General features: G+C 52.8%; 1 protein-coding gene across 4 annotated transcripts; it reads left to right on the forward strand.

Annotated features, from left to right (window-relative positions):
* The first annotated feature begins 17,202 nt into the window (after window positions 1-17,202).
* On the forward strand, window positions 17,203-22,191 carry LOC136472565 (protein SOSEKI 3-like). 4 transcript variants are annotated; one of them, XR_010762389.1, is made up of 8 exons: window positions 17,203-17,698; window positions 17,810-17,872; window positions 18,076-18,269; window positions 18,374-18,443; window positions 18,545-18,660; window positions 18,796-19,744; window positions 21,405-21,761; window positions 21,886-22,191. XR_010762389.1 is itself a non-coding variant. In XM_066470271.1 (6 exons), exons 2-6 carry the CDS (start codon window positions 18,110-18,112, stop codon window positions 21,703-21,705), a joined length of 1,596 nt encoding a protein of 531 aa, XP_066326368.1. In that variant the 5' UTR covers window positions 17,203-17,872; window positions 18,076-18,109; the 3' UTR covers window positions 21,706-21,873. The 4 variants fall into 4 exon arrangements, 1 of the variants encoding a protein (XP_066326368.1); XR_010762384.1 differs by having other exon boundaries at window positions 17,203-17,872; window positions 18,060-18,269; XR_010762381.1 differs by having other exon boundaries at window positions 17,203-17,872; window positions 21,886-22,190.
* The last annotated feature ends 970 nt before the right edge of the window (window positions 22,192-23,161 follow it).

Consider the following 23,161-nt stretch of genomic DNA (forward strand, 5'->3'; position numbering starts at 1 on the left):
AGCAGCGGCCATAGGGTCACGATGACAGCAACTATAGGGTGGAGAGGGTGAGACGACGCACAAGGCAGGGTGTTTGTCGAGTCGGCGCATCGTGAGTGGCAGAGGCGACGCGGCGCTGCACGTTGAGAGGACGACAACATTAGGGGTGGGTGCACAACAGCACAAGGCGATGTTGGCATGGTACGCCACGAGTGGCAAGTGCACGGGCAGTTGGTGATGTCCACGAGAGAATTGGGAGAGGAGAGATGGAACTGACATGTTAGATCGGGCCCGTTTAAATGGTTACTGGGACATGAACAAAGATTAAGTATCGAAATAACACGAGTATAAGAATTGGCAAATACATCCATGCATTTTTTTAGGACCGGCTATACACTTTTTTTTTCTTTGAGTACTCTATCCATCTCAAATTATAAATCGTTCTAACTTTTTTGAGAGTCAAAGTATCTCAAATTTGATCAAATTTATCTAATAAAATAATAACATTTATAATATCAAATAAGTATCATTAGATTCTTCATTAGTTATGTATTCATAGTATACCTATTTGATGTCTGCATCTTTGTGATTTCTTCTTAAATTTTGGTCATATTTGAGATGCTTTGACTCTTTAAAAAAGTTGAAATGACTTATAATTTGGAAAGGGTGGAGTACAAAAGAAGAAAGGACCTTTGCCACTCTGCTCCATCTATCATTTTCTTATTTGCCACTTATTCATTTTTGTTAGATCAGACAGAAAACAATCTCAAAAGTTGCGCTATGTACAAATATAAGCATACAAGTAGCTAGGGCTGCCGCAGTGAGTGCACAGACAATCCTACGCCTGGGTGATTAGAGTACCTTAACATAATGGATAGAGTAATAATTAGCGACTCCCAAGGACATTCGGCACGACGGAGGCTACCATTCCTCCTTTAGCTTTACAGGCTGTTCGGCTGGCTGGTGGTAGGCTGGCTGGCTGGTCAGCCCACTCATATAAGCACTCCACTTATATAAGCACTGTTTATGTGAACAGTATTTTTTTAAGATAGAACAATATTTTTTTTTCGTAATAATCAGCCGGAACAGTATTTTAGTTTATTTTTCAGTCCTACCAAACAGGTTCTTAGTTTAGCACCATATTATTAAATTATGAACTAATTAGACTTAAAAAAATCGTCTCGCAAATTAATCGCCATATGTATAATTAGTTATTTTTTAATTTATATTTAATACTCTATATATGTGTCAAATATTCGATAAGATAGGAACTAAACTTCAAAAGAAAACTATACGATGTGGCCCGTAGCCTCCACCCTCACCCTCACCGCCGGAGTCAGGACAGGGCAGCACGGGGCACCCCAGGGTCAACTTCAGATATGGTAAGGGTAGGCTTTGATTTCTTTTGTTTGTTTGGAGCCGTGTTTTCCTTTTTGAATCTATCCAATCTATGTTTGGTACTTCCTCCATTCTAAATTATAAGTTATTTGAAGAATCTTGGAGAGTCAAATCATCTTTAGTTTGACCAAAATTATAGAAAAAATTACAAATATTTATGATATCAAATAAGTATACTATAAAAATATAGCTAATAAAGAATCTAATAATACTTAGTTTGAATCATAAATGTTATTATCTTATCATATAAATTTGGTCAAACTTGAAATAGTTTGACTCTCAAGATTCTTATAATGACTTATAATTTGGAATGGGGGGAGTAGAAGAGTGAGTGTGTTTGGTTTTGGATATAAGGGATAGATGATCCTATCCATGTTTTATTTTTTTCGAAGAACCAGCGGCAAGAACATGTCGGATATGTATTAATAGAAAAGAAGTTTTACAAACTAATTAAAAAAACAAAAACAAAACCCTCACAAAGAAGGCAACAACAAGACCACCACCGCACGAAAAGCACAAGACCAGCGAACCTAAGAAGCAACCGTCGAACGCCACCTTGCACACCACAAAGAACAAGCGAACTAGAGGGGGAAGTAGGTTATCCATAGCGATGCCTCCAAGGAGGGAAACGACACCTCTCGATGCCATCAACGCTGACCGGAGAACCACAATCTTTCAACCAAAACTCCAAGAGGATAAAGGGGCCTCACAACAATGCCTCCAACGAGGGGCGTGACGCCAAAGGCGGCACCATTGTCGGCCACGGCCAAGGGCCTAGCAGGGCCTTCGCCCGACAACCCCATGCCCAAGCCCCAACCAACCACCATGTGACTTGTCATAGCCAAGAACTGCAACAAGCCGCTGCTCGTAGGAGATCGCTGTGGTAATGACGAGGTCACTGGCATGCGTGACCTGTCGCCGCCACGCCAGCCAACAAGGGCCACCTCCATCCTACATAGCACCAACCACCATGGGAAGTCACATCTTGTTCCTGCACCATGCAAAGGGTGTCACCGACTTCGTTGCACGTCGTTGTCCCTCAAGCTTCTAAAGATGCCACGAACATTCCCACATGGACAACCGTCTTCAACGAGCCGCCATCCACTGGTTGTCGCAGTGGAAGTGAGCTAGCCACTGGCATGCGTGGCCAATCACAACCGCGCCAGTCAAAATGGACCGCAGCCAACCAAATAGATACCAGCAAGTGAAGGTCACCCACAGAAGAAAGCTTGGCACACCACTGTCCACTTCACTAGACACCGCAACCAAGACCTTCCACTGAAACACCATACTAGGTAGTAGTCCCGTAGAGTTGCCACCAACATACCCACTGTGCCTCACCAACCAAAGGAGCCACCGCAACCCCACCGAAATTGGTCGTCGCTAAGTGTCGGTGCAGAAAGTGACCAACTAGTGAATATTTATAGTTTTGCCGTACGTTGTGATCGGAGGTGGCCTAGCACTCAATGACATAGGATTTATACTGGTTCACGCAACGTGCCCTATGTCTAGTTTGGGTCGGTCAGTGACTTTATTCCTGAGCCCATGTGCTCAAAGTTTGCAGTGGAGTTATAAACGAGAAGAAGAACGATGGGGTGTACAAGAGGTCCGGTCGGCTCCGGTCGGAAGGGCCAAGAGCGACAGGAGCTACGCTATGAGCTAAGTGTTCAAGAGTGTGCTTAGGGTACGAACCCGGTAGTTCTATGGTTGTGAGCTAGTGAACTTGATCGGTGCTTGTTATCTTCAAGAAGGGCTCTCTCCTTTGTTGGAGGGGGCGCGTTCCCTTTAATACATAAAGGGGATGGCTTTACAAGTGAGAGGGTGAGGGTACGTATGCTACCGAGCCTTGTTGCCCATGCCTACCGAGCCTTGTTGCCCACACCGGTGGGTACAAGATAATGGTAGGCGCCTACAACACTATTGATGTCACTGTAGAATGTCAAATGCATACGGGAGGTCGTGCTGCCTTTTTTAGGGATGGTAGACGTCGGTACCTACAAATACTATTTGATGCCTAGAGGCATGTGAGGAGTCTCGCTATGTTCATCGGTTACGGTAAATCCTGGTGCCCATACCGCTATCGATGCCTAGAGGCACATGGAGGGCCTTACCGTATGGGAGTTTTAGCGGCCCCTACAATACTGTAGAGGGAGATATCGGCGCCTACAATATTGTTTGTGTTAGGGTTGCTGTAGAGTACTGTTCCATGCAGGGTATGGTCCCTGGTACAGTGGTTTTGACTTGTGAGCCTTGCCTTGCTTTTCTCCGCATATCTTCTGGTTCCTACCGAGCGGGCGTCCCCGATCGGATGGCTCCAATCGGCTCTAAGTGTGATGGTCGGAGAAGGGTGGTGAGCAGGGTTCCTGTGATCCCCGGTCAGAGACGCGGAGTCGGAGTTGGAAGTAGTGTTTTGGGCCAGGCCTTCCGATTGGAGAGGCCGTCCGGTGGCGGCTGGAGTCGAAGCGAACGCTCCGATCAGAGAGGTGGGCCAAAGCAGCTGACGAGAGGGCGTTGTTCCTCTTCGGCCAGACCTTCTAATCGGTGACTAGGCCACCCTTCCGGCCTGTTGTTTTAGACTCTTGGGCCGGCCAATGAGTTACGTGTTGTCTGCTTAGACCGAGCCTTGGCGTGGAAGCCGATCCCCGAGGGACCCCGGGTTTATGAACCCGACAGGAGCCCCCAAGCCCCCGGGTGATTCGGGCAGAATCGTCCGGAGGATTTTTGTCTTGCTGGCGGGTGCGCGCGAGTGCACCCGCGGGTGTAGCCCCCAAGCCCCCAGGTGGTTCGGGCAGAACCGTCTGGGGGGTTTCCTATGTTATCAGTGGGGGAGTTTTTATTTTGAGACAGAGTTTTGTCGTCCAAGGCGTCGTTGTGCAGCCGAGGTGGTTTTTTAGTTGTTTTGAGAGATTGGGTGAGAGGGAGCTTTGTGGGTCCTGGCGTCGGTGCGCACCGTGGATCGAGCAAGAGAGTCAGTCAAGGGTTTTGGACAAGATAGAGCTTCACTGATCCTGGCGTCGATGCGCGCTGTGAGATCGGGTGAGACAGTTAGTTTTGGACGAGACAGGGCTCGCTGATCCTGGCGTCGATGCGCGCCGTGGGATTGGGTGAGGCAGTTAGTTTTGGATGAGATAGAGCTCACTGATCCTAGCGTCGATGCGCGCTGTGGGATCGAGCGAGGGAGTCAGTCTGTACGAGACAGAGCTCACTGATGCTGGCGTCGATGCACGCCGTGGGATCGAGTGAGTCGGAGTCATGTTTTGGATGAGACAGAGCTCACTGATCCTGGCGTCGATACGTGCCGTGGGATTGAGCGAGGGAGTCAGTCTAGACAAGACAGAGCTCATTAATGCTGGCATCGATGCGCGTCATGGGATCGAGCGAGTCAGAGTCGTGTTTTGGACAAGACAGAGCTCACTGATCCTGGCATCGATGCGCGCCGTGGGATCGAGCGAGGGAGTTAGTCTTGGATAAGACAGAGCTCACTGATGCTGGCGTCGATGCGCACCGTGGGATTGAGCGAGTCGGAGTCATGTTTTGGACGAGACAGAGCTCACTGATCCTAGCATTGATGCACGCCGTGGGATCAAGCGAGGGAGTTAGTCTTGGACAAGATAGAGCTCACTGATGCTGGCATCGATGCGCACCGTGGGATCGAGCGAGTCGGAGTCGTGTTTTGGATGAGACAGAGCTCACTGATCCTAGCATCGATGCGCGTCATGGGATCGAGCGAGGGAGTCAGTGTTGGACGAGACAGAGCTCACTGATCCTGGCGTCGATGCGCACCATGGGATCGAGCTAGTCAGAGTCGTGTTTTGGACGAGACAGAGCTCACTGATCCTGGCATCGATGCGCACCGTGGGATCGAGCGAGGGAGTCAGTCTTGGACGAGACAGAGCTCACTGATGCTGGCATCGATGCACGCCATGGGATCAAGCGAGTCGGAGTTGTGGGGCGAGATCAGGGTCGCCGACTCGAATGTTTGGAGCGTAGTCAGAAGCATAGCCAGATGGGGCGAGATCGGGGTCGCAAACCCAGGTTTTTGGAGCACAGTCGGAAGCGTAGCCGGATGGGGCGAGATCGGGGTCGCAAACCTAGGTTTTTTGGAGCGCAGTTGGAAGGGGCGAGTTCGGGGTCGCAGTCCCAGGCTTTTTGTCTTGATCCCCCAAGCCCTATTAGGCCTTAGTAGGGGTTGGTATGAGTTGTGTGCATTACTCCATCCTCGGTTCCACACAACCGGAGGGGCTGATTTTTGTCGCTTGTCCCGATCACTTGGGCTCGAGTGACGTGCTCGGTGAGTTCGCTAACGGGTGTGATCGAGTGGAATCCAGGTCCGTCGTTCATGACGGGGTCGACATAGCCCTCTTGTGATATTCCACTACTCCTTTACCTACAACCTAGTAGATGCCTAGGTTGTTTCGGAGACCGACCCAGGTGGCCTAGCGGCCTCCCCTCGATGGAGATTCTATGGGTTTGGCGAGAGGTTTAGGATCGAACAAGAAAGTTGAGATGACCCGATCTGCCTGACCGGGCGAGGGCCGCACGGGGCTCATCTATGTTTTTCTCCCCTAGCTCTGTTGGTTGCTCATGTCGAATGAGGCAACCGCCGCTTCGTGACGCAACATGGAACATTGTGATGCATTTCACTGCACGTTGCGATGCTTAGTTCTCGAGCCCCTGGGCGGTTCAGGGCCCGAATCGTCCGAGAGGTTCGGGCGTATGGAATGAATGCGCGTATGGATGTATGAAATGATTGTAAGGAAATAGAGGGCGTTGGTAGTGCTCACCTTGATGGCTTTGAGTGACGGGGTTTGGAGAGCTTCAGTCGGAAATGTTCGACCGAGACCTACGCTCGTCAATCGTGGGTGAGCCCTTGTGTGAACAGTTTTTGTATTAATGAACACATGCTCACCTTGATGACTTGAGTGACGGGGTTCGGAGAGCTTTAGTTGGAAATGTCCGACCAGGATCCTCGCTCATCGTTCGTGGGTGAGCCTCTTAACGACCTGAGTGACGGGGTTCGAAGAGCTTCAGTCAGAAATGTCTGACCGGGACCAGTGCTCGTCATTCTTGACGGAGTCGACATAGCCTACATGGGGCACCCCTTTGCTTCCTTACCTATCTCTTGGTGTCTATCCTGAGTGATTCGATTGACTTAGGGGGTCCAGTGATCTCCCCGGCTGAGATCTTGTTTGGGTTTCTCGAGGCCTGGCCTGGGGAAGCGGGGTGCCGCCCGCATACGGCAGCGCTTTAGTTTTTGTCCCAGCGTGCGGTAGTGGTTGGTCATGCGATAGTGGTGGGCCTGGTCCAGGCCACGTCCTGTCTGATCAGGAGCCGTTCCGTCGGGCAGGGCACGTCTTATCGATCAGGGTGCGTCTTGTCTGCATTAAATGGGAAAGAAAGAGAGTTCCTCGCTCTGCCATTTTGCCTTCTCTTGATTGGCAAGTCCTTCCCTAATTGTTGTTCCCTTTTCCTTAAGTAGGAGAGGGGAAAGGGTTTTCGACCCGTTCTTCTGCCTGTTCCTCATCTGCCGCCGTCTTTCCTCTTTCTTCTTGTCATGAGTGTTCCTAAGAGCCACGGTGGTTTCTAGGAAAGAAAGGGGAGAGAGCAAGAGAGAATAAGAAGAACTCACCGATCCTTCTGTGATCCTAGAGTGAAATGTCAGACTAGAAGTTGTCCACCATGAGGGAGTCGGTGTTGAAGGCCTTTGTTGTGAAGGGATTTCTACCATCGAAGGAGGTGGCGCCCTAGAGGGTTCCCAGGCGGGAGGAGTCCCCGCAACCTTGGCCCGACAAGGTGGTTTCCTTCCTCGCCTTCCACCAGCGTGAGCTGGGATACCCCTCGCACTGGTTCCTGTGTGGCCTCCTCAACGAGTGGGGTCAGGAGCTGCAACATCTTAATCCAACGGGGGTGCTGCACATCGCCGGTTTCGTCATCGTTTGCGAGGCTTTCCTTGGGATGGAGCCGCACGCGGATTTCTTCCGGTGGCTCTTCTCCCCGAGAGCCTTGACGATGGGGGACCCGACCGAGGTCACGCCGGTGGGGGGTTTCGCCCTGCAGAGGAAACCGAGCATGGGAGACTCATATCCTACGTACCTCCCCTGCGACTCCAACCGAGGGTTGCATGGGGAGTGGTTCTACATTAGGAATCTGGCGGTGGCGTCGTTCCCGACGTTCACTGGTGGGAGGCTGGAGAAACAGGATAGTTGGACGTGCGGTTGTGCCAAAAAGGAGAAGCATAAGGTGGGGGTCATCGAGGAGGAGCTCTGAAAGCTCGTAAAGCATGGCCTTAATGGGGTGTGGGTGTTCCACACCCTGTACCGTCGCTGGGTCGCGCCGTTGGCGGAGAGGACACGGCCAATGTGGCTGTACAGCGGCCCATCGAACTCGGACCGCGTGTCGCCGAAGGATCTACCGGACGATGAGCTCTGGAGTCGCCTTGGCCGGGTGCTGTAGTTGAAGCCCAGAGAGAAGGTCGAAGGGAGGCCCACGGCTTTCAACTCCTCGATCGTGTCCACCCTGGTATGCTTCCTTCTTTTTAGCCCGCATGTCCTCCTCTGCTTTTCCTATGTGTGTTTTTCTTTTTTGATTGGGAGTCACACGTTCAACAGGGGCTTGGAAATTACAAGTCCCGGCCGCACCTTCCCAAGGGTCCGGAGGGTGTGGCTAAGCAGGCTACTCAGAAGGAGGTGGCAGATGCTAGGAAGAAGAAGAAGGCCGAGGTCGCCCACCGGAAGCACAAGAAGGAGAAGGAGGTTGCCCGGCGCGTGAAGGCCAGGGAGAAGAAGAGCGACATCGAGGCCGAGCTCGAGTCAGAGGACCCCATGGATGTGGACGACATGGTTTTCTCCGAGGAGGAGGGAAGTCGAGAGGTCGTTGTGACCTCGGTGGAGCGTCGCGTCCCTACAGCAACGTCCGTCGGTGATGAGCAAGAGGTCGCACGGCACGCGGTGGCCTCCATGCCGAGCAAGCGCGCAGCGAGCGCGGACGCTTTTGGTGAATGGGTGGTAAAGCGGACGTAGTCACCACACCCTTTGGTGGCGTCGTTGGTCCCGTCACCGCCTGTGGCGGACGTGGCCGAGCAAGCCGGTCGGTCCGCGGAGCGGACTGGCAATTATGTGTTGCCGGGACCGACGATGGCGCGCGACTCGCAGTCGGGGGTGGCCCCACCTATCGTGGATGCGGTCAACAAAGCCGAGCGGCTGGAGGAGCAGACTGGCGCCTATGTGTCATGCGACTCGTGGCCGGAGGATGCCCCACCCCCTACTCTGGTCGGGGAGTCCCGAGCCGAGGGCTGGGGCGACCCGTAGGTCGGGAAGGAGCTAGTTGGGATGTCTCCGCCCTCGGCCGAAGTGAGGGGGCGTGGGTCACAGCCCGGGAGCGGCCCATGCCCTACAGGCCCGTTGACGTCGAGTCTTGCCTTCAGAGTCGTACCGCTCACCACCTGGTATGTTCTCTTTTATTTCTTTCCAATCGTTTGTCGTTGAGTTTTTCTCTGGAATGTGATTTACCTGCGCCCTCTGTTAGTGGCCGAGGGATGATGGGGTTGAGCATCGCCCCAACTCCCATGCGGGAGGCATGGAGGCCCACCCCGCAGCGTGCTGTGGCGAGCGGCGGGGGAAGCAGGATGGCGGCGATGAGCCCTTCCCTTTTGGGGGCGGTTGCTGCCATAGTGACGGCGACGATGTCGATGTTGGCAGTGATTCTAGTGCCGATGGTGGGGGCTGCGTCAGAAGTAACCCTCGTGGCCCCTCCTCCACCAGTCGCGGTAGAAGAGGAGAGGGAGACTGAGCTCCCTGCCTCGCCTGGCGGGGGGCCGCACGGCTCACCCACGTGGTCAGAGCCGAAGGCGCTAGGGGAGAGCACGGTCGGGATGGTGTCGGAACGTCCGGCGACGGTCCACATAACTGAGGTGGTGGACATCCCATCTGATGACGAGGCGGATGATACGATGGAGCCGCTGGTGTCATCGCGGGAGCTGGCGGTAGTCCGGTGGGAGGCTGGGCCCTCCGGTGACCTACCGGAGGGTGACCTGGAGTGGCCCTGCCCTGAGGACCCGGTGAAGGCATGGTTTGTCCTTCGGAATTCCCAGAAGTGTCAGCTCTGGGACATCCTCGGGAAGCAGGGGCACGCCACAGTGTCTGAACTCACCAATCTGTCCGCGAAGCTTGGAGACGCCTAGGAGCAGGTTAAGTTCGCTCAGCAATTGATTGAGGTTGACCTGCAGCTGGCTGCGGAGGTGAGTTTTGCGGACCTGTCTTTGACCTCTGAATCTTTTGTTCATTGCCTTAGCATGTTTGTTTTTCTTAGAGACTGAAGGGGACGTCGTCCCGTAAGTCCCGCTTTCTCCGAACGGAGCACGCCCGGATGGCCAAGCTCGAGCGTCAGCTAGAGTTCACCCGTCGTGAGTCCTAGGACTAGGTGGCCGAGGCAACCGCGACATGGGCGGAGGGGCAGCGTGCAGCCGAGCGGGTGACTGCAGTCGAGCAAGGGCTCGAGGCGGTGAAGGCCCATTAGGCGGAGACCGTGGCGGGGTTATGGACATCCTTGGCGAACACCGAGGCAGCATTGCAAGAGTCCTTGGCGGCCCTTGAGCCAGAGCGGGCCGCTTTGGTGTCAGCGCAGAACGCCCTGGAGTCGGCACGGAAGGCCCTGGAGGCGGAGTGGAAGGCCCGGTCAGAGATGGGCCAGGAGGTGCTCACGCTCTGAGGTCGGGTGATGGGGTCGGAGGACGCGAGTGCCCGGCTGCGCGAGTAGGTGGCCCGGTAGGCAGAGGATCTCTCCATCCTTGAGAACTTCCACGTCGGTACGTGCTTTTTCTGTTCTTCGTTGTTGTTTTTTCTTCAGCCTGTTCCTGAGCTTGTCGCTCTTCTCTTAGAGCTAAGTGGAAAGGTGAAGACGCTGGAGCGGGACCTAGAGACGATCATGCGACCCTCAGCTGGAATGTGGAGGAACTAGCCAAGTCCCATGAAGAGCGACGTGCTCTCGAGGGGGATCTTGACCAGATCTGCAATGTTGCCCAGCTTGTCGTCTCGAATGTCTTCGGGTCAGCGCCCAGCACTTGCGTGCCTGTGGTCCAGCTGGCGGAGGTCCTAGATGTGGTTCGGGACCTTATCAGGAGCGAGTTGTTCTATGGGGCGTCGAGGGTACTGACATCGGTGGCGACGCACCATCCGAACCTGGACTTCATCGCCATTTGCAGCGGGTATGCTGAAGGCTTGAGCATGGAGGACATCTAGTCGATCGAGGAGGGCTTGCTACCGCACGCAAGGTCAGGGGCGGAGCCAGTCTCTACCCAGTGGGTGATGGACGTCCGTCGTGAAGATATGGCCAGAATTATTCACGGAGAAGATGCTGCCTAGTCTGTAGACGGCGTGGAGCCTGGGTCGGAGGTGAACGTCACCCCGGCCCCGACCGAGCCAAATGTCGTGCCACCGGGGAGTGAGCAGCCCGTGCCCCCGTCGGTCGCTCCGATAGCAGATGCCGTCAGGCCGGTCTAATAACTTGCAAAATATAAGTAGTTTAGTGAAGGTAGAAGTTTAAGTTTGTGGGGGAACCCCGTGTAAATATTACTATGTGCTTAATGACTACAGTCGATTTTATTTTCTGTGATGGAATTGCTCCGTTCGGGGGAGCCTGTTTTCTTTCGTTCCTTAGTTTTCCCTTAGCATAATTTTGTTTTTTATTCTTTCTTTCTCGTACCTGCCTGTTTGTCCCGTAGACCGCGACCTTGGGAGCCCGGGGCATGCCCCGCGAGGCTTGGCTGCTCGTAGCCGTAGGGAAAAATGGGGTGCGATCGGTTGGGCAGGAAGGAATTCCACCATATGTAAACAAAACAGGGAGGTAGTCATTAAGCATAATGATAGTAGTGTACCCTAGTGGAGCCCCCGAGCGCCCCGGGCCGAAAAGCGTTCAGGTCGGGGTGCTTTTGTAGGAGCATATACTAAGTAAACAATGGTAAGATTGAAGCTTAGGAGAAATGACATAGCTGTTCCAGTAGTTTGAAGAGATGGGTGTCGTTGTCGTCCTTCGGTCGGTACGCGTCCTAGCCCGCTACACCCCCTTTCTTGATTGTTGCTTCCTTGCCTTTTTCTTCCTTCGGCCTACCGGCTTGCCGTAGAAGGTGCTTGAGGAGCTGGCAGTCCTTGTAGAGGTGTTTTACGGGGTAGTCGTGGTTGGTGCATGGGCTCTCCATGAGCTCATGGAAGTGGCCGGAAGGGCCCTGCTGGGGCTGCGTGCCCGCATGATCAGCCGTGGCGACCAACGCGGAGTTGGCTGGTCAGCAGTGATTCTTTCTGTTCCTTTCCCCCTCTGCGTGGAGGGGCCTTCGTCCTAATCCGGGCACTTGGCCTTGCCTTTGCCCCGGCCACTATCGGAGCGCGGCGGGGGCGGCGTTTGTTGGGGATTTTGGACAAAGGTCCGCAGTCCCGGACCATTAGGGCTAGGACTCCGGTCGCTGCTGCGTGTGTCTTGGTTCGGTCCAAGCCACGTGAATACAGGCGGTCGGTGCGGAGCGGTCGTTGGGTCAAGATGAGGTGCCAGTGCAGCCTCCTGTGCCGCACTCGGCGATTGTAGCGGCGATCGGGTGGAGCGACCCATCTATCGCGTCCTCGTTCCCCTAGCGGAGAGCGAGGATGTGAGTCGGCATCGTGATATGGAGCACTCCGCTTGTTGAATGGTGGCGGTCTCCACTAGTGCCCGGAGGTTCCGGTGGATCGCCTGTTCACGAGGATCGTTCGGCTCGGATAGGCCGCGTAGAAGCATTGCCGCTGCGGCGATGTTCTAGTTCGTCTGAGCGAAGTGCGGGGGATCGTTCCCCCTGTCCATGGTGTTGTGCTAGACCTGACGGGTGTGCCCCCAGGCGCCGCTCACCGATCTATGAGCGTGGGGCGCAGTGTGGTGCGCCGAGCGTGCCGACGCAGTTGGTGGCTGATGCAGCCACTGTTGTCGTAGTTCCTCCCCATGCTCAAGTGTGAGCTCGGGGGTCTTCGCGTGAGGGTCCGGAGAGGTGTGAGTCCGTGAGGACTCCGCTTCCGCCGGTGGGTGTCCCAGAGGGTCCGCCATGGCGCACTCCCAGGACGGACGGTGGCTAGGTGCCATGTTGTCGATGCTGGAGCCGTCACTCTCACCATCGTCATCCATGAGGTCGAGGAAACAGGTGGGAGCATAGCTCGCCATTCCCACAAATTCGGATGCGAGAGGGGGCGGCGCAGTCATCCTTCGGAGCCCCCGGGTGTATGCGTCTGTGGAAGACGCGAGGCCGTTGGGGAACCGGTCGTACGACGGTTGCATTGGGGACAACGGGGTTCCGCCGGGTAATCGGCGGAAGATAGAGAATAGTAAGTAAATAATAGCGTGTATATTACTCACAGCGGGGTTTGAGCAGAGAGTTTTCTCGAAAAGAAGCGCAGATGCTGCGTCGTCGAAGTCGTGCGTCCTGGAGTCGATGGAGGGCGCTCCTCCGATGGGTGCCAGGACGTGAGCCTCCTCGTGGAGATGTAGCTCGCCAAGCCGGTCGGCGATGAAGTTCAGGCCTCCAAAGAGGAAGGCATGGGATGGCTCGAAGATGGGTGGAACCCGCATCCCAGCGGGTGAGAGTGCGGGAAAGTCCAGCGAGCCGAAGCGAATCGTATCGCCTGAGCTCGCCACGGCGAGGGTGGCGGAAAAGTGGGTCATCCGATGACCAAAAAGTGTTGAACGTACAGCGTCCTCCCCACGGACGGCGCCAACTATCGGTGTAGAAAGTAACCAACTAGTGAATATTTGTAGTTTTACCGTACGTTGTGATCGGAGGTGGCCTAGCACTCAATGACACATGATTTATACTGGTTCAGGCAACGTGCCCTACGTCTAGTTTGGGTCGGCCAGTGACTTTATTCCTGAGCCCAGGTGCTCGAAGTTTGCAGTGGGGTTACAAACGAGAAGGAGAAAGATGTGGTGTACAAGAGGTCCGGTCGGCTCCGGTCGGAAGGGCCAAGAGCGACAGGAGCTACGCTATGAGCTAAGTGTTCAAGAGTGTGCTTAGGGTACGAACCCGGCGGTTCTGTGGTTGTGAGCTAGTGAACTTGATCGGTGCTTGTTATCTTCAAGAAGGGCTCTCTCCTTTGTTGGAGGGGACACGTCCCCTTTTATAGATAAATGGGATGGCTTTACAAGTGAGAGGGTGAGGGTACGTATGCTACCGAGCCTTGTTGCCCACGCCTACCGAGCCTTGTTGCCCACACCGACGGGTACAAGATAATGGTAGGCGCCTACAACATTGTTGATGTCACTATAGAATGTCAGATGCATACAGAAGGTTGTGCTACCTTTTTCAGGGATGGTGGACGTCGGTACCTGCAAATACTGTTTGATGCCTAGAGGCATGTGAGGAGTCTTGCTATGTTCACCCTGTACGGTAAATCCTGGCGTCCATACCGCTATCGATGCCTAGAGGCACGTGGGGAGCCTTACCGTATAGGAGTTTTAGCGGCTCCTATAATACTGTAGAGGGAGATGTCGGCGCCTATAGTATTGTTTGTGTCAGGGTGGCTACAGAGTACTGTTCCATATAGGGTATTGTCCCTGGTACAGTGGTTTTGACTTATGAGCCTTGCCTTGCTTTCCTCCGCACGTCTTCTGGTTCCTACCGAGCGGGCGTCCCCGGTCGGATGGCTCCAGTCAGCTCTGAGTGTGTTGGTCGGAGAAGAGCGGTGAGCAGGGTTCCTGTGATCCCCGGTCGGAGACGCGGGGTCGGAGTCGGAAGTAGTGCTTTGGGCTAGGCCTTCCGATCGGAGAGGCCGTCCGGTGGCGACTGGAGTCGAAGTGAACGCTCCGGGTGGAGAGGTGAGCCGAAGCAGCCGATGAGAGGGCGCTGTTCCTCTTCGGCCAGACCTTCCGGTCGGTGACTGGGTCGCCCTTCTGGCCAGTCATTTGAGACTCTTGGGTCGGTCCATGAGTTACGTGCTGTCTACTTGGAACCCTAGGTTTATGAACCCAACACTCACCGTGGCTACGATTGTAGAGAGCCGCCGTGGACAAGCTGACGCTGTTGCAACAAACAAGCGCTGTCAAAACTGCGCAATCTGATGTAGTGTCGGTCGTCAAGGACCACTGTCATCCTCACTAGCACTAACCACCCCAGGATGGAACGAAGCATCCCCAGCCCAGCAACCTCGCCAACGTCGCACCCCAGCCACCGACAGGAACCATCCACGATCTTGCCGGTGAACGAGATGTGAACCCACGCCGCTACCGCCCAAGCAGCAGCTGGCACCACCATCCACACATCCTGTCGACCACAGGCAGCTGCGACCGTCGCCGGGAAGCCTTGCCACCGCGCAGCGCGAACAACAGCTGTGTTGTGCCCGCGCCGGAGCCAGAGCAGCGCTGCTGCCGCTGTCGTGCCCACGCCGCCGCCGTCGCGCCCGTGCTCCAGCCCGAGCCCGGGCCTGTGCTGTCGCGCCGCACAGCCGCCACACATCCAAGCTTCACGCCGTGGGGAGGTGGATCCACGACCCCGACCACCGGATCTGAAGACTGCGGCACGAACGCCACGGCTTTCGAGGACGTCGCCAAGAGATCGACGATGTAGCGGCCTCCACGAGAGAAGCGTTCTCCAACAAGAAAGCCCCGCCACTGCCTTCCTTGCCGGGCCTCCGACAACCAGCTCGGGCGGCGGCGAGGGAGGCAGAGTCGGAGACAAACGCCTGGTGGCAGCGTAGTCGGAGAGTCGCCCGAGTCGCCAACGCAGGCAATGTGGGGGCCTCGCTGAAAAATCTATGGAGGGTCTATCTGGACACTGCTCTGGCGACTCAAGTCGGAGACAAACGCCTGGTGGCGGCGAGGGCGGCATGGTGCAGCACCATGTTCGCTTCGGCTTGTTTGACTTACAGGCCGTATTTTTCAGCCAACGAACAATATTTTTCTCTCACATCAAAACAGCCAACAATATTTTCAGTCATGGCTTATCAGCCAAACAAGTCCAAGCGAACAGGGCGCTGATTTGTGTTGAACAGTCTCAATTAGTTGTTTGGTCGGAGGGACTGAACTGGTGGGGCGGATCTGTTTGGAACTGCTGCCATGCCGAAGGGGCGAAGCAGGCAGGTGCCACCGTTGCGCTGAGCTTGTGGTGCGAAGCGAGCGAGTGGACACCACTGCTGAGCCAAAGGGGTTCAGTGAGTGGGTGTTGCGGTGAAGGCCGAGCTGGTGGGGAGGAGGTCGAGCATAGCCGGTGTGGCAAAAGCAAGCGAGCCAGAAGAAGAGAGGGCAAAGACCAACGGCGTCGAAAAGGGGCAAGATGATACTCCATCCGTCTAAAATTATTAGTCATTCTAACCTTTTTTTTGAGCATTTCAACTTTGACCAAATTCATATAACAGAGTAATGATATTTATGATATCAAATAAATATCATTAGATTTTTCATTAATTATATTTTCATAGTATGCTCATTTGATGTCATAAATCTTTATAATTCTTTTTATAATGTTGATCAAAATTGAGATGATTTGACTCACTAAGAATGTTGTAATGACTTATAATTTAGGAGGAAGAAAGTACCGCATTTAGTCATTTATGGAGGAACGAAAGGGACGACATCTTAGAAAAACATTCTCTACTAGAACGGTTCATTCCACGTATCTCTAGCCAAACACCTGAACATTCCTATCTCGCTCCAGAGCTAAACACAATTATGAGGTAATGATGATGATGGGGAAGTAATAAGCTTCCTTCTCCTTAGTAAGTACTAGCTGATGGACCACTAAACTATGATCAATCTGACCAATTTGGCCCCCTTGACTGTGATTCTGGCTCCGCCACTGTCTCCTGTCCCGTGCGTGCCGTGCTGCTCGCCTGCACCTCCACGGAGATGAGAGGAGACGAGAAACGGCCCGGCCCGGCCGCTCCAGACGCCGGACGCCGGACGCGGAGGGCAACCAACCAATCCACGTCTCCACACGGCAAAAATCCTGAGGGACCAACCCAGAGGGTGGGTGGTCCATGAGCCCGGTGTTTGCAAGCCATGGTCGAGCCCCGTCCTCGATGCCTGCTAATCACCGCCGATCTCCGCGCTCCGTGGCTAGGCAAGGCATTGGCAAGGAGCCCGCTGCCCGACCCCCGCCCCCCGCCCCTCCGACGCGCGCGACGGGCGCTAGCGCAATCAATGCCACCAGCTCCGCCCCCTCGTACACTTGTCTCACCCGCCAAAACCGCCCGGCGCCACTGCCGTCCACTCCACTCCACTGTTCTCTTCTCGCCTCCTGCTGCGGCAGTCGTCACTCCCAGCTCACCCAGTGCCAGTCCCAGTACCCGCTGCTTTATCCCCCTGCCCGCCCTGCGCCGGCCAGCGCCAGGAGTGTTTGGTTATTAGGTGTCATATTGAATATTTAAATATTAATAAAGAATATTAAATATAGATTAATTATAAAACCAATTATATAGATGAAGGTTAATTTACGAGACGAATTTTCTAAGTCTAATTAATTTATTATTAGCACATGGTTACTGTAGCACTACGCTGTCAAATTGTGGACTAATTAGGCTTAAAAGATTCGTTTCGTAAATTAATCACAAGTTACACAATTAATTTTATAATTAATCTATATTTAATACTCTAAATATATATCTAAATATTTAACGTGACAAGAATTTTAGAAGCTCACGTAGAAACCATACGTTCCATGGGATAGGAATTTTAGTCGCCTCTGCTGTCGTTTCACCTCGAGCCCCTGCCTGCCCCGTGCCCCCACCCCCTCCTTCCCCTTTCCCGGCCATTAACCTGACGCGCACCAGGCGCAGCTGCCGCGGCCGCAGACTCGCAGTCGAGAGGTCGACGGCGACTCCCGCCTCGGCCCACGGAAAAAGTCATTCCCTTCCCTGCTCGCTCGCCCGAAAAAGCTCCCGTTTTGCAGGCCCGTGCCCGCCATTACGCCCTGCTCCAGTGCCCTGCTCGGCCGCCCCGATTCAATGCCGTCATTGCCTTCTTGAGCTCGTCTCGTCGCGCATATCACATCCTCCCCGCCCCGCTGCTCCCTCTCGTGCTCCTCCCGCCCAAGCACGCATCCTCCTCACGCCTCGCTGTAAACCAACCAACCAACCCTTTTGAGGCTTGGAAGCACCTGCGTGTCCGCGCCTGCCTCCCACTCCCCCTCCCCCTCCTACCGGCCGGAAAGCTCCAACCGAGGATTTTTGTTTGTACGCACCCGCTTGGCCCTTCCTGTGGTCACATCGCCTGCTCCCGCGTCAAAAATATGAGAGGAAAGTTTGGGATCAGGATCAGCTCCCCGGTGTCCCGTCCCCTCATGTGCCCGCGCCAGTGAGCCCGAAAAGGACCCTGCCGGGACGTGCGCGCCTATACCACCTCTCTCTCTCTCTCTCTCTCTCTCTTCTCGTCCCAATTCTGATTGCCGGCGAGTTCCAATCTCGGTGCCGCCTTCATGCGCCGGGGAATGCAGGTTCCGGAGGCACCCGCCCGCTAATCTCGGCATGGTTTCAAGGCTTTGGACTTGGAGCTCGAGGTACCCTCACTTCGCTGCAGCCGCCTCTGTTTTTGTTTTGTTTATTATTTAATTACTCGATGGGAAATTGGGAGGTTGCTATGCTATGCTTGTATTTTGTGCCGCCGCGCCGTTTGATGTGATGTAACTGAAGCGGGCTTTCCGGATTCTTTCCTGCCATCTTCTCCTGCTGCTGACGCGACTTCAGTTTCTTTTCTTCCTAGGAGTGGAGGAGCGTGAAACTGAAGCTGGGCGAGAATGGAGAGCCGAGGGCGGCGGCCGCGGAGTCCCGAGCGACAGAGGCCGGCGGCGGCGCGGAAGGTGCCGGTGGTGTACTACCTCACCCGGAGCCGCCACCTCGAGCACCCGCACTTCGTCGAGGTGCCGCTGGCCTCGCCGGAGGGGCTCTACCTCAGAGGTAAGCGGACGCGACCTCGCACGCAATTCCACTTTCTCTACCAGCTCTCGTTTTAACGACGATGGTTTTTCTTTTCTGGGGTGGCGGCGGCCGGCGGGTCTCAGATGTGATTAATCACCTCAACATGGTGCGCGGCAAGGGCATGGCTGCGATGTACTCGTGGTCCTGCAAGAGGTACTGCAACACTGCTCGTTTTCCGTGACGTTTTCTTGAGCTGCTTTTCTTGGCCAATTTTTGGGTGCTTCCGTGTTGATTGGTCAGTCGATGGTTTTCAGGAGCTACAAGAATGGGTTCGTGTGGCACGACCTTTCGGAGGATGACCTCGTCGTCGCGGCGACCGACGGCGAGTACGTGCTCAAGGGCTCCGAGCTCGTGGACCAATCCCCTTCAGGTGAGCATTTTTTTTCCTTCTGAATTCGCATTTTTTTTATTTCTGAACTTGGATTAGAAAGTTCAGTGCTCAATGCCTCAACTCAATTCGTGACAGTGTTGGTTGCTCGCTGATTAGTATTTTCTGGCTGTTCAGGTCCATTTTACCCTGTCACTATCAGTAACGGCAACCAAAAGCAACCGAGCAGACCGAAAGAGGGTGCACGGCAGCCATTGCCAAGAGATCATTCCTACCCATCGCCCCCTCCTAGCGTGATAGTTAGAGAAGCCAAGGCCCGACGGTCACCGTCTGTGCCCTCACAAGATGAGGATGACACCCCCTCTCCGTGCAGGGATCGCTCCTTGGAGGCCATGTCACAGCAGTCGGAGGAGCCCCAGAGGAATGAGAGGACTCAACTGCCAGCGAGCGGGTCTGCGAGCCCAGTGGAGTTCAGAGTTTACAAGCCCACCGGTTGCATGGATGCTGCAACTCAAACTGATGATCTTGGCAGAAGATCGGGCCGCAGAGCACCCGAGATACGCAAGAAGAGTCTGAGCACAGATCATGATGCTGTCGTTCGTGAAATTACCGAGTATCGGCAAAGCCGTCCTCGCCGGTCAGCAGATCTCCAAGGGATCTCCAGGGAACTCCTGCACCAGTGTATTACTCCATTGAGCATACCGTCGACCCGTGCCAAATCTGAGAGTTTAGAGTCGTTGATACGAGCGGATAATGTGACGAACAGCTTTCGGATTCTTGAAGAGGAGGATATTGTTGTGCCCACCTGCCCGAAGCTAAAGCCGACAAATGTACTGATGCAGCTCATCACTTGTGGCTCACTTTCGGTGAAAGATCGTAAAAATGCCGGAATCGTTCAGACATACAAGCCAAGGTTCCCAAACCTGAAGTTCCCCTCGCCGTTAATTTCCCGCACCATGATGATGGGTGAGCTTGATTACCTGTCAGAAAATCCCAGGTTAACGGGAATGAGGTTAGAAGAAAAGGAATACTTCAGTGGGAGCCTTATTGAGACTAAGATGCAAAGAGATGTTCCAGCTGAGAGGTATTCAGTGCTTAAACGGTCTTCTTCCTACAACGCAGAAAGGTAAGCTTCAGTGCTTCACTCTATGATCTTAATATTGTGCTTAGATAAATTAATATTTGGATATTGTTTCTGGGTACACACAAATATGTGGGATAGACTAACTGTTCAAACCATACATAATTCCATGACATACTTAATGGCTGTAGATTTTGAAGAAATTTTTTAGCTAGAGCGGCTCAACTGTCTGAGACCTTCTAATCCATGACTTCATACTATTATGTATTGCAGAGTTTGCTTGTCCTTGTGCTTTTAGCTTATCAATTTGATTTTTGTTAGTTATGTTTCCTTTTCCAAAATTATTTCTCATCAAGAGTGGATCCAATGATATATGGGCATTGAATCCAAAATTTTGCACTAATTGCTGATAGGGACGCAAAACATTATTGGTTGCATATATGTTTTGCAATTTGGTTGGGTTTGTTTTAGGCTGGGATCAGAGAGCTAAGAGTTGGAGAAGAGCCATGTACTGGAGAATATTAATGAACGCTAGGACCATTGCTTTTGCAGTTGCCTAACACTAACAGGTTGATACCAGAAACACTGTACGGTTGTCATATAATGCCAGCATGTAGCTGGCATGTATCTATCAAACAAAATAGCAAAGTACGGGAATCTACCTGCCGGGAAAGAATTTGAGGTCTGCAGGATCCCAGATTGGTAATGAGAGGGTTGTAAATAAGGCGTGGAGCAACATGACAAAACACTACAATCTCTCTGTTTCATCCATTTCCTATTTTACTTTCTTAGAATCTATCTGAATGTTATAATACTATGCTTAGGCAGGGGCCATGACTAGTTATGGTGAAGCGGCTTAGTATAGTAAAGATGTCACCGAAAATACAGATCGGAGGGGTGAATTCTCTTTCGGTCACTTTGTTGCTGTCACCAATCCACTTCTGAAATTCCCCTCATTCTCCCAACACGAGCCGCTTGTCAGATGTATAGGACCACGTTGCTGGCTGCCAGGCAAGATTCTCCTGTTGCTCTACTGAAATACAGAAGTGACCCTGTTGGTTCATCCTCATGAACAGTCAGTTGTATCGTATCTTTCCAAGCTGTCATTCTATTGGCGGGACCATTTCTAAAAGAAAATACTGCAACTAAGAAGACAGTGGGTTCCATTCCATTCATCTGCATTGCTACTAGATCATGGTTTCTTCAGTCTATTAAAAACCCAACATTTATCTGACAGAGCTGCAACTTCATTTAACATTGGCCATATGGTGCACTTGTGACATATGAATGCAGTAACATTTTGATGGCCTAGGATTGTGCTTGGTATATGTATTTTATTTAAGTCTGTCTACTACACAACCATGTGTTTTATACAGTTTCAACACATGAATTTTTTTGTACCATAGGATTAAGATCCAACAGCCTCCACCCTTCTTCTACCTCCAGCCTCCACATATCACAATTTTTTTCTATGGAAGGAGATCCGCCGCCGCCACTGCCACGGCGCGGGTGCCGGGGAGAGCTCGCCGGTCGCCGGCGCCGGCGCCGGTGGTCACCGGTGAGAAAGATAGAGGGAGAGAGATAAAAAAAAATCCATGTGTTTTTTATTTTTTGCTAAAACACATGTGTGTTGTATAGCATTTGTGATTTTATTTTCGTTTTATGGACTATGGTGGAACATGCTCTCACACTTACTAATCTGCAGGGCCGGCGACGCTCTAGATTGCACAAGGTGTGAAGAGGATAAAACCGACGACACATCGTCGCGCACGAGGTGCCTCCCCCGGACGCCAATCCTGTCATCCTTCCTGCACCCGAAGGGCGACTCGCTCAAGTCCCCCGTCTCGGACTGCCGGCGGAGCTCCTCAGCCCGGCAGGACTGCGACGTGGCCTCCGGGAACGGGAGCAGGAGGTTCGCCGACACCTCGGTCGCGTCCGCGACTACAACTACAAGGGCGGATTCGTTCAGGAAGGAGGAGAAGCTCGTCAAGATCGAGGAAAGTTAAGTGCCGCCCGTGGCCTTTCTTACCTGAACCTACTGTGAACTCTTTGTCAGTGCTCGGTATGCACTCGATCGATGCTTTTTCTTGTTTTGGCCCCGTCGTCGTCTTGACGCAGTGGAATAATCCGGGCGTGTGGTCCGATCCTTCTGGTATTGAGGGCTGTGATTTGAACCCTTCGTGCAGGCTGTCGTCCGGAGCCCGCGTCGTGATCCACTACACCGTCCCTTGCAACGACAGTGACGAGGGCTCTGAACGCTCAGAGGAGTGACAATGCTGGAGGCATCCTGCTGCTGCTTTGGCAAATTAGTGAGGTTTTACATTGCTTGAAACATGCATTCAGCTAGATGACCCATTTTTTCCCCCGGTTTTTTACTCTCTTCCCTGGAAATTTTAGGTCCCTTATCATTGTATAAGTGCCTATTATAATGTATCATTTATGCGTTTTGCAAAAAAAAAAAGTATCGTTTATGTATTTTCTCCACTGTGGTTTCAAAAAAAATTCTTGTATTGGTCAGTGATAGATTTTTTTGAGTTGATGGTCACTGATAGATGATAGAACGGTAATGCTACAATTAAGACGTTTGGAAGGCCGGACGCTTCGCACCACTCACTATTGCATGCGCCGCTCGCCAAAAAACAAATCAAATCCCCACAGAAGCTTGTCTCCCCCACTCCCGCACTCGAACGTTGTGGCTTCACGGTGCCGTGCGGCCATCTGATTGTCCCAATCCGCCGCGCTTTTGCCTCCATCCTGCGTTCCCGCTTGCCATCCCCTATGGCACCCCCCATCCCCGCGGCACCTCCATTCCCGCGGAGAGGACTCCGCGTGAAGTATGTTGTCAGCCGCCCTACCGACTGCAGCTGCCGCTGTGTAACACCCTCGGTGTTACATCGTAAATCATTTACTAAAATATGTCATAAGCATCATGTTTATGTGTTAATGCATGTAATAAAGTGTGTATATCAATTTCCGTAACTCAAAACGATCAACAAAAATACGAAACGAAAGTTGATTCAATAGTCATGTTATATCACTTAGGGTTTAAAACTAATTTTTATTAAGAAAAAATGCTATAGAACATGTGTGTGATACTTAAATAAAGTTGGAAGTGCAAATTTTGTAGATGACAATGAAATACTTAGCGGTCGAAAAATGATAATACTAGCTTATATTTTGACTAGCTTAGAAATCGTAAATGAAAATCAAATTCAACTCAAAAACTTAGAAATTTTAAGTTTGTCAACAGTTAGACACTGCTATGTTTAGCAATTTATCGTGAGAGATTGGATTCAAGAGTGGTGTAGCGTAATAGCTCGATTTGGTAGTCTCATGTGCCATCTTTAGCATGGTGAAGACGGTTTAGGTTTAGGAGCAACCATTTGGTCGTGTTGAGCTTTTTAAAATTCGTCCGCGTTACCGGTTTCGGGCTGGTTGGTCGCGTGGCCGCGATTATCGCGC

This window comes from Miscanthus floridulus, chromosome 1 (assembly GCF_019320115.1).
Source record: "Miscanthus floridulus cultivar M001 chromosome 1, ASM1932011v1, whole genome shotgun sequence".
Taxonomy (NCBI): Eukaryota; Viridiplantae; Streptophyta; class Magnoliopsida; order Poales; family Poaceae; genus Miscanthus; species Miscanthus floridulus.

Coding starts and splice junctions, on each gene's coding strand:
- LOC136472565 (XM_066470271.1), top strand. CDS start 18,110: ATGGAGAGCCGAGGGCGGCGGCCGCGGAGTCCCGAGCGACAGAGGCCG. Junction 18,444..18,544: donor TACTCGTGGTCCTGCAAGAG/GTACTGCAACAC, acceptor GATGGTTTTCAG/GAGCTACAAGAATGGGTTCG. Junction 19,745..21,404: donor TCTTCCTACAACGCAGAAAG/GTAAGCTTCAGT, acceptor ACTAATCTGCAG/GGCCGGCGACGCTCTAGATT.